Below are 20,758 nucleotides of genomic sequence, written 5' to 3' on the forward strand. Positions count from 1 at the left end.
GGACCAGCTAGTGTACGAGAGTAGGGGATGCTCAAACAAACATAAGAAGATATGGGGGCATGGGGATGAGCAGTGGATTCAAATGTATTTCAGAGGGAACGGCATCGATGGGGGTAGACAGTGGGAGGATGGGGTCCAGGTTTGGGAGGTAAGAGATGGGGGTAAAGAGTTGTATGAGCAGTGGGGGTTGGGGGTTGGTCTGGGGCACAGATCTGCAAGGTGGAAGTTGATTTGCTCTGTACTGTTGGCAGTGGATTTAACAAAGGGCATTGACGTCACAGGGATGTAATGGTCGAGGGGTCCATAGAGCACTTAACACAGGTAAAGTAGGGAACAAAACACATGTATTTCAAAACACAAACAGGGTGAGGTTTTGGGAAGGTCTAGGTAAATGAATGTGGGGATTTCAAAGAATTTGAAAGAGCAACTTCAGCTTGCTTGAGGACAGCAGTCCATTCCTCACTTCTCTTGGCTTCACACCTCTTGGTGATCAATGAACGTAATTTGACAGGGTGTTCAGTCATAAAATCCTGGTTACCTGCTTGGGAGGCCAAGGCTTAGTTCACATGGTACTGCATCTGGGTAAGACTCTGCCAGACCTTGCTAAGGCCCAGGGAGTGAGAGCGGGATACTGACGTTTGCCACAGTCACTGCCAGCATTGGGTCAATCTGTGCCTCTTTCACAGGACACATCCCGATCACTAATTAGCCTCCTGCTCTTGTGCATTCTGTTTCCCCTTTGTCATCTCTTCTTTCTTCCTTGACACCCTGTAATGATCAGGCCTACTTCAACTCCTCAGATATTTTGCTTTCCCAACTTCGCTTCCTATATCACCCACATCTGAGGCATCTATCTTCTAAGAGGTTCTGGGCTTTTCAAATACCTTTACTCTTCTATTGGCATTATCTTTTTGCTTTACTCTGCCTCGTACTCGCTAACATTAATCTTCCACTTGCATTATTGCACACACTATTCCCCTCTCCAGGTCTCTCCACTCTTTTCAGGTTTTTTAACTTTCGCCCTGCTCCACTATCTATTCCACTCTCACGATCCACCATCTACTTTCACCATTCATCCTCTTCTCCTGCACCTAAGACTGACTCATGCTTGCTCTCTTCTCTCTTCCTATCAACTCCATACAGTTCTCCACCTTCCAACACCCACAACCGAAACACATGTATTTATGTATTTATTTGTTTCAGTTCATACAAGAACCTTTAAAAAACATCACTTACTTTTACATTTCACTTACATTTTACCTCAAACACACAGACATTACTCCTTGTACATTTCATATCATTTCATCTCGTCTGTCGACGGTTTAAAATATAATTAAATACAGTAGAATATAATAGAGGAGAACCGCCCTTGCAGTCTCTTGTTCACTCAAAATCTCTTAAAACAATAAACCACTTAAAATTTAGCAATAGGAGAAACCAGCATACATTTAGCAGGACTGTCCCGTATTTTATCAATACAGTATCTAGCTTCATACATTATGCTCCTCGTAAGGATCCGTCCTGATTATACTCAAGTAGTTTACCGTAGCACTATTTTCTCATTTAGCACTTCCACCTTGCCAAGAACAGCTTCCAGATTTGATATAACGCCATGTGGACCCTTTCGAGGTCAGTGCTCAGGCAAAAATCCCAAAACTCTGCTGTTTTGATGGCACTGTATCTTCCTACAAACTGCCCCAGCAGTGTCATGTATGCTTACCCCATCATTGGGCAACGTGTCGGGACATGTCGTGGTGTTTCTATATTTTCGTGTGACCTACAGATTCGACATTCTTTGTTCTCTTGGAATCTTTGCCCATGCACCCTGGAGTGCTAGTACCGGGATTTGGTTGACCCTAAACTGCAATCTAAAGTACTGTACGGCTGGGCTCGGGTATTGCAAAAGGTATCTCTGTGGTTTGAGGTATATGTGTCCGATCTTATTTGCGTATTTGTAGTGACTTAATGTTTTGAGGTGGGTGAAATTATTGATCCAGTCCGACTGTTCACTCTTCTTTTTATATATGGCTTTCAGTGTATCCTATCTCGTCCACACGTGCAATATCTGGGGACAACCAATGCTAGTAAAACTCTCTGCATTCAATTCCACGTAATTACAGGCGGTCAAAGTATTGTGTGTCATAGCAAAGGACACTTCTGGTGGGATCTAGATTTTATATAAAGCAACCCTCTGCATATTAGTACTTGACTTCAGGGACACTAAACCCAGCTCCAGGCAGATAAATGCCATAGGGGTGGTCTGGGGTAAATGTAGCAATTTCTTCCAAAAATGACCCTCTATTACATTTAACCATTCCAGATCCTTCTTAAAGGATTGCTGGTGTGAAGCTCCGTTTATAGAGTTTAATGACCCCCTCCACTGAGTACCCCGCTGTTTGTTTTGTAAGCTTGTTTATCACAGCTGTTGGCCATCTAGCCTTTCTTTTTTCGCTTCCATAATGGTACTATAGTCCCCGGCCACCCTCAGCTCGAGTCCGGTCTGAGATAGGGGTAGCTTTGTACATAGTTTATGTTGTGGTTATGTTGTGTGCCAAAATGTTGATCTTTCCTCTCGTCACCATCATCATTTTAGTCTCATCGTAGTTCATTATAAGGTAATTTTGTTTTGCATATTCACACAGATCTTTCTACTTATTTTTTACTCCCCTAATCGTACAGTCCAGTAGGACTAGATCGCCAGCATACAGGAGGCTAGCTATATGACTGCAACCCAGCTTGACCTTTCACTGCAAAAAGTCATACGGGAAGGTCTGCCAAGTAGAGATTGAATAGCAGTGGCGCCAAAAAACACCCTTGTCTGACTCCCTTGTTACTCTCCACTGGGGACGTCACAAGTCCTGCATTATTCAGTCGCACTTGGGCTTTGGTATTAGTGTATAGTTGGATCACCATGTCCAAAAGCCATTCCGGCCAACCCCATTTGCGTAGCTTCTGCCAAAGACGTATGCGACAAACAGTATTGAATGCTGCACTAAAAATCAACCTATACAACGTACAGTATTGGGTTATCTTTTCTTTCTGCCTACATGAACAGTGTCTCTAATAGCCTGCTATTGTGTACAGTGGCTGAACCTGGACAAAAACCTGTTTGTGTGGGATGCAGGATGCAGTATATTGCTTTCGTCGGCCCATTTCTGTAATGCATTTAATACAAAATTTGCAAATAGTTTACCAGTTATGTCCAGAGACATGTTAGGGAGAATGCTTATACATGGCCGATTTCCCTTACCTAATGAGTCCCTCAGCAGCTTTGCTGGATTTCTAGGGTTTATTTATTTGCACCTGGTAAAAGTATGAGCCTTTTTCCCACTCTTAGATGTGTTTTGCTGTGTGTGTTTTCACTTTGTGTGATCTTGGGCAATAGAGCCTCACCTACTCCATGGCCTCATATTTTTCATGTGTTACACAGCACCTTCAGTGCAGTGACACAGGGGTGTCTTTGAGACTTCCCACTGACTCAATTTTCTGGGGCGGACTGTCGCCCAGAGAAGGTAAAGTTGCCATTAACTTTATTTTAGTGACTTTAAACCACAGACCCAGTACACCCCATCTTACATGGAGTATTGGAAAGGGTTAATTCTTATCCCTTTTTGTCTGTGTCTCTTGGAGCAATGTTTCGCTCCCTTTACATCAAGACTTGGCTGGTGGCAGTGGCAACTACCGTATTATTATACCACGGTTATCTTAAATAACCATGGTATTGTTTTAGGTTATTATATTAGCCTCAAACATAAACCCGCTTGACAATATATATTTCTTTTTGTAAATATCTTTCTTGTGTTTTACTCTGCGCGCCAGACCAGGTTTGGTCCTTTTGTTCCCCGTCTTTTCGCGGGCTTCTGAACAGAAGCCCTCCTTAAGGAGCCTGAAAGTCTAGGTAGGCAGGATGTGAGGGAGGGGTCTTCGGACCCCTGCCATGGGTTTCCTTGGTAACCCAAGTCGCACTCCTGTTTGATTGGCTGGGTGACTGTCCTTGCCAGGACAGCCATCCTGCTGTGTGATTAACAGCCAGGCTGTATGAATGGGGGAAAACTGCATAAAAAGCAGGTCTCTGGGACTGGAAAGGCTGAGTCGCCACTGGAACGAAAGACCCAAAGACGAGCTGATGACAGAGGACCCCTACAACGACTGAACCGCCCAGTGACGCCCTGCTGCAGGTCCAAATCTTCAGAATCCGACGACAGAAGATCCTCCAGGAAAATTATTCCCTTGAGCTGGTGGGACCAACCAGTTCACCCAAACTGCAAGCCAGGACCCCCTCCTCTGGTCGAATTCGCTGTACAGAGCTACAGTAGGCCGGATAGCCAGAAATTTCGGACCCAGCTTGGGTGTTAAGGAGCGCACCTTTTATTCGTTGCTTCGCTCTGCTGCTGGTTTCTTCCCTGGGTAGTGCAGGACCCTCCAGTCTTCCTACTTCTTGTCAGTCCGACAGTGTCTTGTTCAGTTGCCCCGAGTACTTACCTGTTGGTGTGGTTCAATTTCTATTAACTTTGTTTTTCCCTCCCTTTTAAATTGCTAGAGTGCCATTTTGCTCCCACTTCATTTTGTGAGCTTAACTTGTCTGGAACTTATTGGGAGTGGTGTGGTGTATTAAGAGTGTGATTTTTAAACTGCTTATAATAGTGTAATGTTATACAACTGAAGAGTAAAATAAATGTATATTCTTTTACTTGAAAACCTTGAGTCAGTGTTTGCCTGAATCATAGTAATTGCTAACCTTTCTGCTCACTTACTCTTGAGATAAGTCTGGCTGCTCAGCCATCGCTACCACTTTAACTGTGTAGTACAGGCTTGTACCAAAGGTGAATTTGTACTGTCACTTGTAGTTTTAATTGTGTGTGGTGTTCCCAAAGGGTATTATATTTCTGCCTAACAAGACAGTAGCCTATAATTTGAGGGGCTCTACCTTTCACCCTTTTAGTAAACTGGCACTATGATCGCCTGCTGCCATGTAGCTGGCACCTTTTCTTCTTTGCATACCTTGTCAAATAAGGGCGGATCTGCCTTCAATACTGTATTCGACAAACCGTTAGGTCCAGGTGCTCAATCCTTTAACCCCACAATTGCATTGTATATCTCCTGTACTAGGAGGCCGCATCCAGTTCCCCTTATATTTTCCACACTCCGTTATAGCTTCTATGGGTACATATTTAAATCTAATGTATTTCATCCGTGTATTTTCCGATATTGGGTGTATCATAGCATGCCTATAGTCCCCCTTTGCCTTACCCAGTATTTGCCACGTTTTCCCCATGTTACCACCGCAGAGCACTTTAAACATATATTGCATTGTCCATTTAATATTGAAAACCTCCATCGTTTCAACCAGCACTCACATTCTTTTCTGGCGCATCTTATCTTGGCATTTGGGAAGCCCGCTCCATTTTTATTTTTCGTATGTTGGTACCCAATTCCCGCTTGGCATCTCTTATTTCGATGTCAAAGCAATTGGGATGTTTTCCCTCCTATATTGTCCCTGTGTGATACGGAACCTTCCCTGCCATATGTGCCAGTTTTTCCAACCAGACCCCTATATCCTGCACACTGTACTTTTCCAGTACATTCCCTTCAGACCTCACCCATTGTCCTAATGCTCACGAGGCTTTGGTTATATTTCTAGGTGACCAGCTAATCCTGTTGCCCCATTGGTTCAAGGTAATGTCCTTCTCCCCTGCCCATTTCTCAGCCTGAACCTGCAGGTTCAGGGAAAGTATCAACATATGGTGGTCACTGTAAAGAGTTTTCAGAGACACCAGTGACTCAACTTTCTCCGAGCAGGGGATGGTTGCAAAGAAGTAGTTCAATGTGGAAGCTTTGTTCCCCATGGCCCATGTGCATTGACCTGGACAGTCACCTACGGTTCGTCCATTATACATCAGGAGGTCCCAATCTCTTAGCATAGATACCCAAAATGTCCCTTTCTAGTTCCCTCTCGATTTCAGCATCGTGCTATTTGGGTTCACACCTTTGTATTGTGGGCCTCTATCACATTCTCCACATCCTGCACTTAGATCCCCTCCCAGCTGTATGAATTAATGTCCAACAACTACCCAGGTTGCGCAGGTTTTGTCAATGTCTGCTTGTATCTCGTCTAATGACCATGTCCGGAGGTACATAGACTTTTTTCAGTAATATCTCTGTTTTAGCTCTCTCCCCATTAATTTCCATCTCAATGGCCAAAATGTTTTTAGTTCTCAAAATCACATTTACATATGTCACTGGAACCATCTTCTTTATTCCTATGATTAGGCCTCCGTATGGCTGCCCTCGGTCCCCTTTTTCAACCAGTTGCTGGCGTAGTGTGAAGCTGTCCATGTGGATCTTGGCAATTAGCCAAGTTTCCTGCAGAAACACGATGTCAAACTCCTTCAGCAGTGGTCGTGACCCATTATTCCCTAGCAGGTGAGAATGGCCCCTAGCGTTCCAGCTTACAATTTTAAATAATCACTTATTTTCAACCAGCTGTTGCATCAAAATGTTTTGAAGCCATTCCCAGCCTATGGCATCGTCCAGGACCACCACCTCTTTCTTAGAACTGGGGTTACATGTGCCTATGGGGCATCACCTCCTGGATTTTTTCAATGTGTGTAGGGCTGTCTACCACGCATCCTGCATTCTTGATAGATCTCATTTGGGTGCGTATCTCTGCGGGTACCTCAGTCGTGGCGCAATGCACACGTACAAAATTCCCTCCCTTTATATTGACCGGTTCCACTAAGCTAAAATCTGCAGTAGCAGGACTCTTAGTGCAGGTATCTTATTACATAGAGTCAATCATTCTGATCGGTTGGTACGTTTGTCCATGAAAGTTGAAGGGCCCCTTCCCATAGTAAACACTTTTGGTTAATTCCCTAGGCTGGGAGGAGATATTATGGGTGGCAAGGATGAAACAGGAGCAGAGGGTTGTATAATCGACTGGTGTGCAGGGTCTGTGTGTTAGGCAGAAACCTGTGCAGTTCCCTTAGGGACCACTGCAAAAGGCTTAGGACTACAGGTGTTGGCAGTAAACCCAATTGGTAGCAGTCTGCACCACCCAGATTTACCTGGTAGCTGTGGCTGAGCAGTCAGACTTCTCTCAAGAAGAGTTAGGCAGTATATAGAGTATACACATTAGGTACCAAAATACAGTAGCACATGCAAACACTGACCAGAGCTTTGGTATAAAAGTATATAATTATTTATTTAAAAACACACTTGTAAAAATACACTAACACTAATATGGCAAGCAAGTTCAAACACAGTCACTATCAATATATATATACATTCCTGATTACTTATTGAACAAGTCTTAGTTAAAACACCACTTATTTGCAGACAGAGGTGAGCGCTTAACCTAAGATGGCACTCCAATAAGTTAGTTAAAAAGGGAGGGAAAAGGCAGAATTAGGAAAGCACACAATACCAACACTTTTAAAAGAACCACAGCAAGTCAAGAAAGGCAGAGTCTACTGTAGAGCAAGAAAGTTCATAGGCCAGGCCCACTCTTGGAGAGAGCAAGGTGGAATGTGTCCAAGATCACACAGTTGAATTATACTTTAAACGTCTTTGCAGATAATTCAAAAAGAGCTGGATCAGTTCAGAAAAAGTTAACAGGTCCCAGGTCACCCCAGGATAGAGAGTCAAGGATTTACGGGACACCTAGAACAGTCTGTTGCAAGGGAGACCAGGCGGGACTCAGTACCTGAAATGGTGAGAAAGCTCCAGCGGGGGCAGTTGTTCCTGGCAGCGGGTGCAAGTCGGTTCTTCTTCCAGGGGAAGAGAAGATCTCGACGTGGAGGAAAGCTGGAGGTCGTTGCACTGCCAGGGAAGAAACCAGCTGCAGAGTTTCCCTGGTTAAAAGGTACTACCCTTTTATTCGCGGTAGTGGTGAAGCGTGGCTATCCGGCCGCCGGGGTGCTTGGCACAGGCGATTCGACCATGCGACGATCCAGGAAGGCGAAAAGAGGGCAAACTGGTTAACCGCACCAGTTCAAAGGAAGAAGACTCTTCAGGATGAAGATCTTCTCTCTCGTCGGGAAGTGGTGAGGCGGTTCAGCAGGGCTCCACCGGTGGTGTCGTCGTTGCAGGTCAGCTCGGCTTCTCCCTCTTCAGATTCTTTAGGTCCTGTGGTGACTTCTAAAGTTCCAGTCCCCAAAGCCCTGCTTTTATGCAGAAAACCCCCATTCACCAGTCCTAGCTGTCACTCAAACATGCTAAATTGTGAGCCGGGCGGCTCACCACTGGGCCAATCACACAAGAGTGCGACTTGAGTTGCCGAGGCAACTCAGTCCAGGGTGCCTAAACCCCCCCTCCCACACATCCTGTAGACCCAGACAGAGTGGCACCACTTTTGGAGGCTTCTGTGCAGAAGCCCGCCAAAAAGTGGAACAAAGGGCTCGACTTGGGTTGGAGTTACAGAGGCGAACACAAACGTCATTTTAAAACCGAGTCCTGGCAAAAAGACCCAACTGGGGAATAAATATTAAATAAATAACCCGGCAGAATCTTTAACATTGCACCTAAAAAGTGGTGCGTTTAAAATGAATGGGAAAATCCCATAGGAAATATTCCGGTGGAATATTTTGCGTGGTAACCACTGCCACCAGCCAGAAACTCAACGAGGGGGGACTGCACAGTGCCCCCTCGAAAAGCAGACCCAGGGGCAATCTAATTACCCCTACCAGTACTTCCACAATATGATGGTTTGTACTGGGTATGTTCACAATTTAAGACTAGTAAAGTCAATGGTGACTTTACATGCCCTGGGGGACAGTAGTCAGTCCCAGGGTATGGAATAAAGATTTTCCATAATAACTTACTAGAAATTCTTGATTCTATTAAAGACACGGAGGCGAGCATTATGCTTCTCTTTCTTTTATTAATATATAAATAGAAAGCTCAGCAGCAAGTGTTAATGCACCTTATTGAAAGCGCAGGAGTGCGTGGCAGACAAAAGGTGCATGAAAAAACACAAAGAACTTAGTAAACCTTAACAAAAGAGTGTAAGTCCAAGAAAAACTCCATTTCCCAAGATGCTTCAGGAAAGGTCCAGCAAAGGGTCACTAACATGTGACTTAGTCCACCAATGAATAACTGGCTGTCCATATAAACAGTCATACAAATTATGTCACTTCCTCTTTCGAAAGCTGCGAACTTGAAAAAACGGAGAAAAGAAGGGCTGTAGCTGAGGTCATCTCGAGACTGAAGCCGAAGCAGAGCTGATTAGGCAATCAGGAGGGCTTGTCTGGAGCCGCTGTCAGAGAAAAGAAAGTAACTAGAATTAGTTTCTGCATCAGAGAACCCTAGTTCCCCTTACGGGGGTGGGAGAGAAATAGTGTGTTAACTTGACATACATAAGTCAGTCCAATAAGCAGTAACATTCCCAAACAAGTCGCACAATTATAACCCAAAGGTGGTAGCGCTGTTATTTCTCTTGCTGGGCGGGATAATGCTCGCCTCCGTGTCTTTAACAGAATCAAGAATTTCTAGTAAGTTATTATGGAAAATCTTTATTCTATGTCAAGACCGGAGGCTCCCATTATGCTTGTTTAAAGCTTACTTACCACAATAGATGCTGGTTGTTCTAGCGGTTTCAGGTAGAATTCCTTGAATATTGATTCACCTGACCAATCCGCCATTCTCATGATATCTTCTAGGCGTACTCCGACCTGAAATGCTTTGGAAGCCATGGCTCCTCTAACGGAGTGGGCCCCGAAATGCAGGGTATCTATTCCTGCTTGAGTCAGAGTCCAGCGCACCCAGCGTGCTAGGGTTGGAGACGAAACTGCCTTGTGCGGTTTACGCAGGGCTATTAGCAGTTGCCAGTTAGGGGAAGTCCTAAGCGGGGCAGTCTGCTCCTCGTAAACTTTTAAGCATTTAACTAGGCAAAGCTTAGGTTGATCTTTGAAAGCGGGGTACGAAATAACCCTCGAGTTACATTTCGTTCTCCTGTGCAAATGGAATACCACCCCATCAGGAGAAAAGGTCCTGCCCGCCAGATCGAGGGCTCTAACGTCAGAGACCCTCCTGCAGGAGACTAAGCAGAGCAGTGTAGTAAGTTTGCCTGACAAGGCAGTCCGAGACAGGTCCTTGTTATGCGGCCATGACAGAAAAAGATTCAGAACCTTGTTGACGTCCCAAAGCTTATCATAGCGAGACGGGGCGGAATTGTAAGTCTTATTCCTTTAAGGAGTCTGCAGACGAGCTGATGCTCTCCAGCTGGAAGCCCTTGAATGAGATCATGCCCGGCGGAAATAGCCGAGCGGTAGGCGTTAACCGTCCTATAGGCGAGGCCTCTTTCAACTAATGAAGCCAGGAAATTTAGGATTTCCTCTATAGGTGCTGAAACTGGATGTGAACCGTTCCTATGGCACCAGTTACTCCAGGCGTTCCAGGAGTTAGAATATCTCTTGAGGGTAGCAGGGGCCCAGCTTTCCTCAATGAGGTTGATTGCCATGGCTGAAATGCCGGGAATCCTCCACCTTGACCTGAAATCCTCCAGGCTGCTATGTTCAGTGAACCGTTGAGGAGAAGGGGGTGACGCTGTCCTGACGGATCCAGAAGGAGATCCGGAAATTGGGGTAGAAGGATTGGAAAATCCGAAGAAAGTTCCAGAAGAACTGGATACCAGGTCTGAGAGGTCCAGACCGGGGCTATGAGGACCAGGTCCGTATGCTCCTGACGGGCCTTCGCCAGGGTCCTCGCTATCATTGTAAATGGAGGAAAGGCATAGTGAATCCCCTGGGTCCACTGCTGTAGGAATGCATCGGTCGCAGCTGCTGCTGGGTCCGGTCTCCAACTGTAAAAGATGGGTAGCTGGGAGTTGAGACGGGATGCAAAGAGATCTACAGACATGGGGCCCCATGTTCGCTGGAGGCGGAGAAAGACTTCTCTGTCGAGCCTCCAGTCGCTGAAATCTGTGGAGTGACGGGAGTGCCAGTCCGCCACTACGTTTGTGAGCCCTGGGAGATATTCCGCTGTCACCGAGATCTGATGTTCCAGACAGAAATGCCAAAAGTCCTTGGCTAATTCCGCTAGAGGTCTTGACTTGGTCCCTCCCAGATGATTGATGTACCGCACTGCGGAGATGTTGTCCATCTTTAGTAAGATACAACAACTCGCTTTGCCTCTGGCAAAGGAGCGCACAGCGAAAGAGCCGGCGAGAAGCTCCAGACAGTTTATATGCATTTTCAGCTCCTGAGGTGACCAGAACCCTCCTGTGGCTACAGAGCCGCATCTCGCTCCCCAACCGGAGCGACTGGCGTCTGATTCTATGATAATATCGGGGGTGGATCCGAAAATGGCTCTGCCGTTCCAAGCTTCCATATGAGTGAGCCACCAATTGAGCTCCGTGCGCGCAGAGGTCGACAGTGTCAGACGTTGAGAGTAGGAGAGGCTCCGTCTCAGATGCTGACCCTTGAGCCTTTGCAATTCTCTGTAATGAAGAGGACCGGGAAAAATCGCTTGAATGGAAGACGACAGGAGACCGATTACTCTTGCTAACTCTCGAAGAGATATGAGGTCTCTCTGTAGAAGTCTGCGGATCTCCCTCCGTGTCGCATGTATCTTGGCCACGGGAAGATGAAGTTGCGAGTTCAAGGTGTCCACCAAGAATCCGAGAAATTCTAGATTCTGGGATGGACGGAGTACAGATTTCTCCCAGTTTATGAGGAAACCAAGACTGTGCAGTAGGTCGATGGCTATTCTGGCCTGATGCACTACTAGGGCTTGAGAATGAGCCATGAAGATAATGTCGTCTAGATAGACTATTAATCTTACTCCCAGTTCTCTCAAGCGAGCTACTACGGGTCGCAGAAGTTTGGTAAAGGCCCGAGGCGCTGAGGAGAGCCCGAAGGGTAAACTCGTGCACTCCCAGTCTTGGTTTTTCCAGGAAAATCTGAGATAGCTTATGTGGGCCTGGTGAATAGGAACTGCTAGGTAAGCGTCCTTCAAGTCCAGGCGCACAAGCCAATCGTTTGGCCTCAGGATGTCCCTGAGCATGTGTATCCCTTCCATCTTGAAGTGATGGTAGACAATGAAGTCGTTGAGAGCTCTCAAATTTATAACTGGGCGTACTTTTTGCTTCCTGCGAACCAAGAATATGGGACTGAAGAACCCGCCTTGGCTTGAGCAGGGGCGAATCGCTTGTTTTAGATGTAGACTGCGTATTTCGCCATCTAACGCTTCCTCGTCTGCTATGGACATAACTAATGGTGCAGGACGAGTGGTTTGGTGAGGTTGAGTGAAAAACTCTAAGCGCAGGCCGCGCGCTGCGTCCCTGATCCATGCATCTCCTGATAAGGAGTCCCATGCCTGTGCAAAAAGAGCTAACCTCCCCCCTATGGGTGTCTGTGGCGCAGGCGCTGTTATGGGTACACTGACCTGTAGTTTGCTGTTGGGCTGGATATCTTGCACTTCTTCTCCATCCACGACCTCTTCCCCGCCCTCTTGAGGGGAAGAAAGTGTCTGAGCGGTCCTGCCAAGAATTGTATTGGACCCGGGATTGCTGAGGTCTTCGATCAAAGGCGAAGCGGCCGGAGGAGCGACCTCTGCCTCGTCCGGCCCTGGAGAAAACCTTAGTAGCAAAAACCCTTCTGATGGAGGCTTGAGCCTTATCCAAGGCAGTAAAGGTGCCGACGAATTTCGACATTTCTTTCATGAATGGGTCTCCGAAAAGCAGACCTTGGGCTGCTGCTCCTGATTCTGTATCTGCTAGCTCAGTTAGTTTGCCGTCAATTTTGTATAAAATACCTTTACGGCGTTCAGCCGAGATGGCGCAACTGGCATTACCCAGTAGACAGAGGGCTCTTTGCGCCCAACCTGAAAGGATTGTTGGATCGATGGGATCGCTGGAATCAATGGCCGCCTCGGCCAGGTCCATAATCTTGGCTAGAGGACCAGTAATGTCCAGGACTCTGTCCTGACAGGACCTCCAAGCGCGGTAGATACCCTTTCTCGGGTCTTTCACATTCTTTCCTAGAAATGTGATCATCTTGGAGTCTAGCTCCGGGGTGAGGACTATTTTTCCAGGAATATTGGGACGGGGGCATTCTGCCTTTAATCTGGCCCTTACTTCCTTATCTAGAGGCTTGCGCAGTCTGTTCATGATGTAATTGGATGTTCTGGACGAAGGTTCCCAGTCAGAGGATCTGGGGTGCACAAGATCTTCTGGAGCAAATATCCCGCTGGAAGTGGGGGGTTCCTCCGTTACCTTCTTGGGGATGGGGACTGCCACAATCCCAGAGGTAGAGGGCCGCGACCCTATAGTTTGAGAATCCTCATCAGAGGATGAAAGGGGATGGTAGTTATCATAGACCCCTCTATCTTCGTCATCAGTGCCCTGTTGTTCTCCCTCCGGGCTTGAGGGTCTAATACCCCTGTTGTCTTCCTCGGGGTAAGAGGGTCTTTCGAGGGAAGAGGTGTCCTTCCTGTCCATGAAGGCTTTTTTAAGCCTGGAGAAGGCGTCTGAGACGGCAGCGGTGGCAGGAGTAGGCTGGCTCGGGGGGGTCATGGAGTCTTTGCTCCTACGAGCCGGAGTACATCCCCCATCTATAAGGTGCTTTCTTTTGCGGGTTTTCTTTCTCCCAGTTGGGGAGGTCTCCTGAAGATGCTCCTCCATACTTTCTAGGCGCTGCTGAATAGGTAGGAGCATTTCAGATACTGCCTTCTTGATGGTGGTCTCCACTGAGGATCCCAGCACCTTTTTGAGGCTGTCTGCCATTGCCACCTCATCTATGTGAAACTCTTCCTCCTCATGATCAGACCAATCCTGATCTGCCTGGGGAAAGTACTGAGCTGCCATAATAATTTCAAATGCACCTCTTTTTTTAAATATAAATGCTCTCTTTGTGGGCAACAGACAGCCTTCTCTCAGCCCACTCAATTACAGACAAGGAAAGTGTGGAGCACGATACCTTGCTGCAGAGGAAAAACAATCTGTTCTGTGGAAGTTATCTGAGACTTCCTTCGATCTCGTTTTCTTTCTTTTCTTTTTTTTTTTTTATCGTTGAAACGAAAGGAAAGGGGCTCGTAATTGCAGCTGGCGCTCGCTTTCAAACTCCGTTGTAAAGGCAACGGAAATGACAAGCGAGCGCCAGCTGCTTGAGGAAAGGACTCAGGGAGCAGAGGCTCCCTCTAGTGGCCACGGAAGGCCACCGCGAGCGAAATGCTCTCCGTGTGCGGCCCTCCCGGCTCTGTATCAGTGAAGAGCGAGCCGAAGGCCGCGCACGGAGGGGTGAATAAATTAACAGAGCCGCTCGCGAACGCGAGGGCTCCTGTCAGTTGCAGAGATCCTCTCGCGGCAGCGAAGCTGCTAACGCGGAGGATCGAGTGAAACTGACAGAAGATGAAGCGCGTTACGCGCGCGTATACTAATTATAGCAACGAACGTTAAATAAATTATGTAAACATCATTCACATTATTAAAATATATTTAAATTTCTAAAAAATTTTTTTTTTTTTATGAACAAGGAGATAAAAAATGGGTACTTATCTTTGCTGTGAGCAGCAAGAAAGAGGAAGTGACATAATTTGTATGACTGTTTATATGGACAGCCAGTTATTCATTGGTGGACTAAGTCACATGTTAGTGACCCTTTGCTGGACCTTTCCTGAAGCATCTTGGGAAATGGAGTTTTTCTTGGACTTACACTGTTTTGTTAAGGTTTACTAAGTTCTTTGTGTTTTTTCATGCACCTTTTGTCTGCCACGCACTCCTGCGCTTTCAATAAGGTGCATTAACACTTGCTGCTGAGCTTTCTATTTATATATTAATAAAAGAAAGAGAAGCATAATGGGAGCCTCCGGTCTTGACATAGAATCTATGTTTGGGGGTCACTATGACACCCCTGTGTTACTGCACTGAGCGTGCTGTGTAACACACTTACCAAAAACCACATGAAACCCTATGGAGTAAAAGACCCCATAGCCCATAAAACACATTACAAAGTCAAAGGATATCTCAAATCATGTCTAAGAGTGGGAGAAAGAGTCTCACTCTTAGCAGGACAAGAAAATAAACCCCAAAAAATCCAGCAAAGCTGCTGAGGGACTCACTAGGTTTGGGAAATTAGCCTATACAGAGAATTCTCCCTAACACTGTGCCCCTCTCCTATAACAGGCCATGCTCTGCTAGCATGGAAGCCAATTCTACCCTGCCCACTGTTGGCCTGGAAACTCTTCTTTCCTCCTCGTGTTGCGAGTCGATAGTTCCTTCTCTCAGCAGTCAGCTAGTCAAAGTTCCTACGGGTTTCTGACGTTTGGCAATCCCTTTCAGTAGGTTTTTCTTAGGTTGGTCTTGGCATTCCTGGACCGGTGCTACTGTCCCAGATTTCAGAGGCTAATGTTTGCGTTTACCGTATTTTAATTTGCTTTCTGTTTGCAGCTGCTCTCCGTAGTCTAGTTCGTTTTTCTAGCCGGCTTTCTCTTCTTGTTTTGTACATAGTCATCTCCCGATTGTCTTCTTCCGGTCGCTCTCCAGTCAACTGTATTTCAATCACTTCTAGCTCGAGGCATATCTTGTCGCTCGCTGAAGTGTCAATGGGATCTGGGCTTGTCGCAACTATATTAGCCATCCCAACTCCTTGCAGGTGACTCTCCAGGGAGCCAATCACAACTCCTTGCTTCTTCACTTCTTCTAGGATGACTCAGCATAATTTCAGTAGTATTTTCACAGCAAAGTGTAAAACACCTTCAGATTCATTGGTGTTCTTTTTGGAATCTAAAGAATTTACCGCTCCCATTGGAGGAGTTCCTTAGTTCCCCTTTGTTGTCCCGGCTAGTACTAGGGAAGAGATTAGGAGAGTCGGAAATGTGCGTCTTTGCTCGATTTCTGTAGAGGCATTCATATTTGCATGCACCATGACGTGCACCGCCTCTTTTTCCGGTGAGGGTGCAGCCTGATCGTCTATCTTCAAATCCTACATAGCATTGTGTGCCTTGTAGTTTGAAGCACAACGCCAAGAGGGAGATGTCATTGATGTCTACATGCACTGAGTTGGGGCTACAATACGACACCATTATTACGGATGCAGCGCCCACCAGCTTCGAATTAGGATCAGTAGCACCTACAGGTTGGTACTGTTTTGTAATTCTACCCGCAGCCCTGTTGTCATAGTCAGTTTGCTTCTGCTGCCACGGAACAAGTCTGTATTTGGTGTGCCTGACCAGACTGATTAAAATTCCTCCTCGCAGGGAGCCTTTTTCTGTATGGCTTATTTTTTCTAGGTTTTTGTATGTGTGGATTTGTAGCCATTTTTCCCGGCATTTCTAACGGGAGCTTTTGCAAGGCAGTCGTTCACACGGATGGGGGCAGGCGTGCTCAGGGGGGCAGGTGGTCAGTTTATTATTCTCCTTAACGCCTTTAGACCTGGCTATGCTGCGCCTCAATAGTTTCTCTCACACCGCACACTCCCACAGATTGTATCAAGTTCTTGTTCACCTTGCCCTCACATTCCCACGTTTTCTCTGCTGCCGTCACCCGTTCACCACAGTACACCACTTTCAGCCACTGCTCCGCGCGTCTGGGGGATTATAAGCAGTGTTTCACTGTCTCACTGCTCAGCTCCTCCTTAAAAGAAACAGTACAGACTTCAGCTTCTCTCCACCATGGTACACCACTTCCAGAGACTTCTCCGCTTCACAAACGACACTAAAAAGAGGCAATGTATGTAGTGGTATGCTACAGTTAGCGTCACAACCTAAGCAAGGGGAATGGATTTCTGATTTGAAATAGCCTTCACAGCTTATTCCTGGTTGGTCCACACTCTCAGGCTTTGCTCTGCAGATCAAACTCACGAAAGGGTCAGCCTGCCTCTTAAGATTTTTTAGTGCCCCAGTTTGTCATGGTCTATGCGGCTTGCCAACCAGCTTATTGGCAAGTTCTAAAAAAAAGTGTCATCCATGCACTGAATCATGGTTGAAAATGTGCTAATTTATGGTGCAAGGGTCTCTGTCCATGCAGGCCTTCCTTTACCATGCCCTCATTGTAGCAGTGAATCACTCACTTCCGGTACTCAATTCCTTGGGGGCCTTGCAGATCTACTCTTCTTTGATAAGTAATGGATGTTTGGGGAACTCAGGGTTCAACATTTTGACCTACCTACAGTCGGTGATGAGACCACAGGCAAAGGTCATGAAACTAGAAGAGCACCACAGGTACAAGATGAGACGGGGAGGATGGAAGACCATCCCATTACCTCCCCCAGCCGCCACACCTCACAGCAGTGGTGAGACCAGACCCCATTGGTCTCCCAAGCCTCATATAATAACTCAAAACAAGGGACTTTGTCACAGGGGTTACTGTATATCTACTAAGTGTGTCAAATCCGGCACGGAGAGAGCCAGCATGGAGCAGTAGGATGGCACTTAAATGGCTGTAAAAAGAAGGTTCAAACTAGTGTGTGCCTGCATGAAGTTCTAAAAAATGGGGAATCTGTGGGAAGAATGTATCCAATACAAATAATCATAGATATTTACTTAAGCAAACAGTGTTTCCTCAGAACTATCTAGTAGTGTGATCTAAAAGACATACACATAACATTAACCATAACACTATCAAATTAAACTTATCACCTGAAAACCATGACAAAGAATTCTAAAACTGGAAAGGAAAAAGTACTAATTATTTAAAATACTTACCTTTTGTGGTATGTTCAGAAACTCATCTTTTACTTTTCGTAGATTTTTCACATTTACTTTTGCAATGTTGCCGAAGTCAATATATTTCACCTCAACTTCTCTGTGTCCAGGCAGACCTACATAAAATAAATATATGATTTTTAAAATCTCTTAAAAATCCCAAAAGGATAACTATTAACATTTTTACCACCTCTTGCATCACTCAATTAAAATGCTGTCAACATCAAATTGACATCTGTAACGCGTTCTACGAAGTTTGGTATTTTTGGTTACTGGTCTTTCCATCGAAAATATTCCATCGAGACATTTTTGCATTAAAGGTTTTCCAATGAAAAAAAGTTAATCAAATGCATTTTTCTTTTTTATAGGGGGGGGGGCCCTCAGCCCCCTGTTTTTATCATTTTATTTTTAACCCTTAAAAACCCACCACAAACAAAATAAACCCTTTACCCGACAAAAATATACATTCGATGAACTTTTCTCTTTGGAAAAAATGTGATGGAAAAATGTTTGATGGAACATTTTTCGATGGAAAAACTGCATACCATATTTTATTATTGCAGCTCTAATTGCAAAACAAAACAAGAGCAGAACACTTAACAAGTGAGGCCCCAATAGCATATATAACCTGTGGCATGTCAGAACGAGGACACAGACTCAAGAGCTTCCATTTTGGATTTATTCTTTATTCACAGAAAATTAGAAAGGACTGCCTTTTTCCTAAACTACAGGATTTCCCTAACTAACAAAGCTAACTAGGGTGCTCGTCAGTCATCTGAATCCCAAAAAAATGTAGGGCCAATGTCCAAAAATGAATCTAACCTGACCGTACCACTATTAAAAACAAGTAAGGCACAGGATAATGACTCATTATCATAAAGTTCAGATATCAGGCTTTTCCACACGACTCTTTTTTGGGTTTCTCAAATTCTTGTTTGTTTTGTTTTCTCTTCTCTCTTGGTGCTCTTTTGCTCCTCTCTGGTTAGACAAACTTGAGACTTTCGCTTTACTCAATGTCACTTGGTTATTACCAATAATACTGTTCCAATTATATTTCTCGCTCTTCTCCAATATTTGCTCTTTACTGGGACGAGTATGAATAACCCAGCAACGATTCTCACTGTTCTCCAAGACTTGTTTTGAACATGGACCAGTAGGAGTCCCCCAGTAATGATTCTCAATCTTCACCAACACTGGTTCTGTACTGGGACGAGTATGAATACCCCAGTAATGATCCATACTCTTCTTCAACACTTGTTTTGGACAAATATGAGTGTTCCATTCATTATTTCTATTGCCCTCCCTGCGTCTCCCGCTCTGTCTGTTACCGGTCTGATTCAGGGATCGCGTCACCGGGCAGTTAGAAGCGATGGGGCGCTCTTTTCTTGCCAGGATGATTTCTCAGTTCTGCATTCTCTTTTCTCTCGGTACAATTGTAAAGGACTAGAGGGTTGGGGGGGGGGGGTTATCTGTACTCACGCCCTCTGTATGGCAGGGTAGAAGCACAGGGCACCCCAGCCAAGATTTTCTATTGTTGGTAGCAATGGAAGAGCAATCAAGGCTTAGCTCTCAGGAGGTGATGCATGCTGGTTCTTAGGTACAGTGTAGTCCCAAAAGCCCCACAAAGTAATGTCCACACACTGTTAGTGATAACAGTTCTTTATATAAATAAGGTTCAACTTACATACACACACAATAACACATTTTGTGCTCAGGCAATACTATAATGATGAATGCACAATTTCTATGTGGTACCACAATTACTCTTTAATTCCATTAAAATGCACCAATTGCTGACAGTTTCAAATGGCATACAAATCAATAGCAAAAGGTATCAACCATAGACTTGGGAGGAAAACAAGTTGGGTTAAATCATTTGCAGAATACTTTGTCTCTGCTCAAGACACAGTTCTGTGTGAGGATCCCCCCACCTGGGCAACCTGTACATAAAGTAGATTGACAAGCCCAGTCCAAATATTGTTTAGCAAAGTTTTGTTCCCTTCTAAAATTGTTCTGCTACCATAATTTACCTGGTTTAGCAGTGTTTGTCGACGGGTCGTCGAAGGATCCTTCTTGAGTGAACTCCCTTTAAGGCAGGAGTTACGGATCGTGAAGATCCATTGAAGAAAAGGGTGAATAATGTTGTTGAGGCAGCAGCTTCAGTCGTTGCGGTGCTCGTTGATGATCAGTCGTGGACGTCCTGTGAGGATGAGGCATGCAGTGCGCCTCGACAACGATAGCTCTTTGCTGCAAAGAGTCAATGAAGAATGTAGGCCCAGCAAGGGCGTCGGTTCGTCAGTGATAAGGACTCAACCACGGCTGGCTTTCGGATCTTCGTCAGCGTTTTTAAGGGATTTTGGGTGGCAGGAAACCCACCAGCGGATTCTCCTTGGTTCGTCGGCACCCTTGACTTTCTCCAACGGGACAAAGCGGTCGACTGTGATGAGCAAGGGAGTCCTTGATTCAAATGTCTTAGGCAATGGAGCGTTGCGGCTCTGGTCAACGAGGTTACAGCGGCCCTCTGAACCTTGGTCGATGATGGCCTTGACGTCCTGCCACTCCACTTCAGATTCCTCGGCAGACCCAGTCTCCGGTCGGCAGCCTTTCGATGACTGACTTCCAGGTAGCATTGGTGAAGGTTGGCTGGTGCACAATGTTCCCTCATAGCTCGGGAAGAGGTCTCCTAGCCAGGCCCTCTCTTAGATCAGTTCTTGGAGACACGACAGCTTTCGGATTGCGCTAAAGGAAAGCAGCAGCAAAGCCGCCTTCTTCCAGCAGGGCTTCAAGCTAAGCATCAGGTTTCGACTTCAGCTTCTGAACGATTCTACTCAGTGAGAAGTCCCCAGATGTACTGTTCTGTCTCATTCACACTCCTGGGCGAAGCTCAGCAGCCAATCATTCAGAAGGGCATTCAGCAGGCAGGCAGCCAATCAGGCTCACAGTGCATTCAGGCCATTCTTCTCCATCCAGACACTTACAACAAGGAATGTGGATTGGAACAAGCACCCAGCCATTCAGCACTCCACACTGCATTCATACCAGTTTCGGGCAGGGCTGTCTCATTTGTTGTGTCACACACCAGAAACCAGTCACCCTAACATGAAATGTATATTGGTCACAC

General features: G+C 45.8%; 1 protein-coding gene across 1 annotated transcript in view; it reads right to left on the reverse strand.

The window, feature by feature from the left end:
• RNF17 (ring finger protein 17) overlaps positions 1-20,758 on the reverse strand; it is a 3,777,565-nt gene that overhangs the window by 1,873,474 nt on the left and 1,883,333 nt on the right. Inside the window, exon 21 of the mRNA XM_069639339.1 lies at positions 17,638-17,753. Coding sequence (XP_069495440.1) covers positions 17,638-17,753 — 116 coding nt within the window. The remainder of the gene's footprint in view (positions 1-17,637; positions 17,754-20,758) is intronic.

The sequence above is a fragment of the Ambystoma mexicanum genome, chromosome 7q (assembly GCF_040938575.1).
Source record: "Ambystoma mexicanum isolate Mex_15411 chromosome 7q, UKY_AmexF1_1, whole genome shotgun sequence".
Classification (NCBI taxonomy): domain Eukaryota; kingdom Metazoa; phylum Chordata; class Amphibia; order Caudata; family Ambystomatidae; genus Ambystoma; species Ambystoma mexicanum.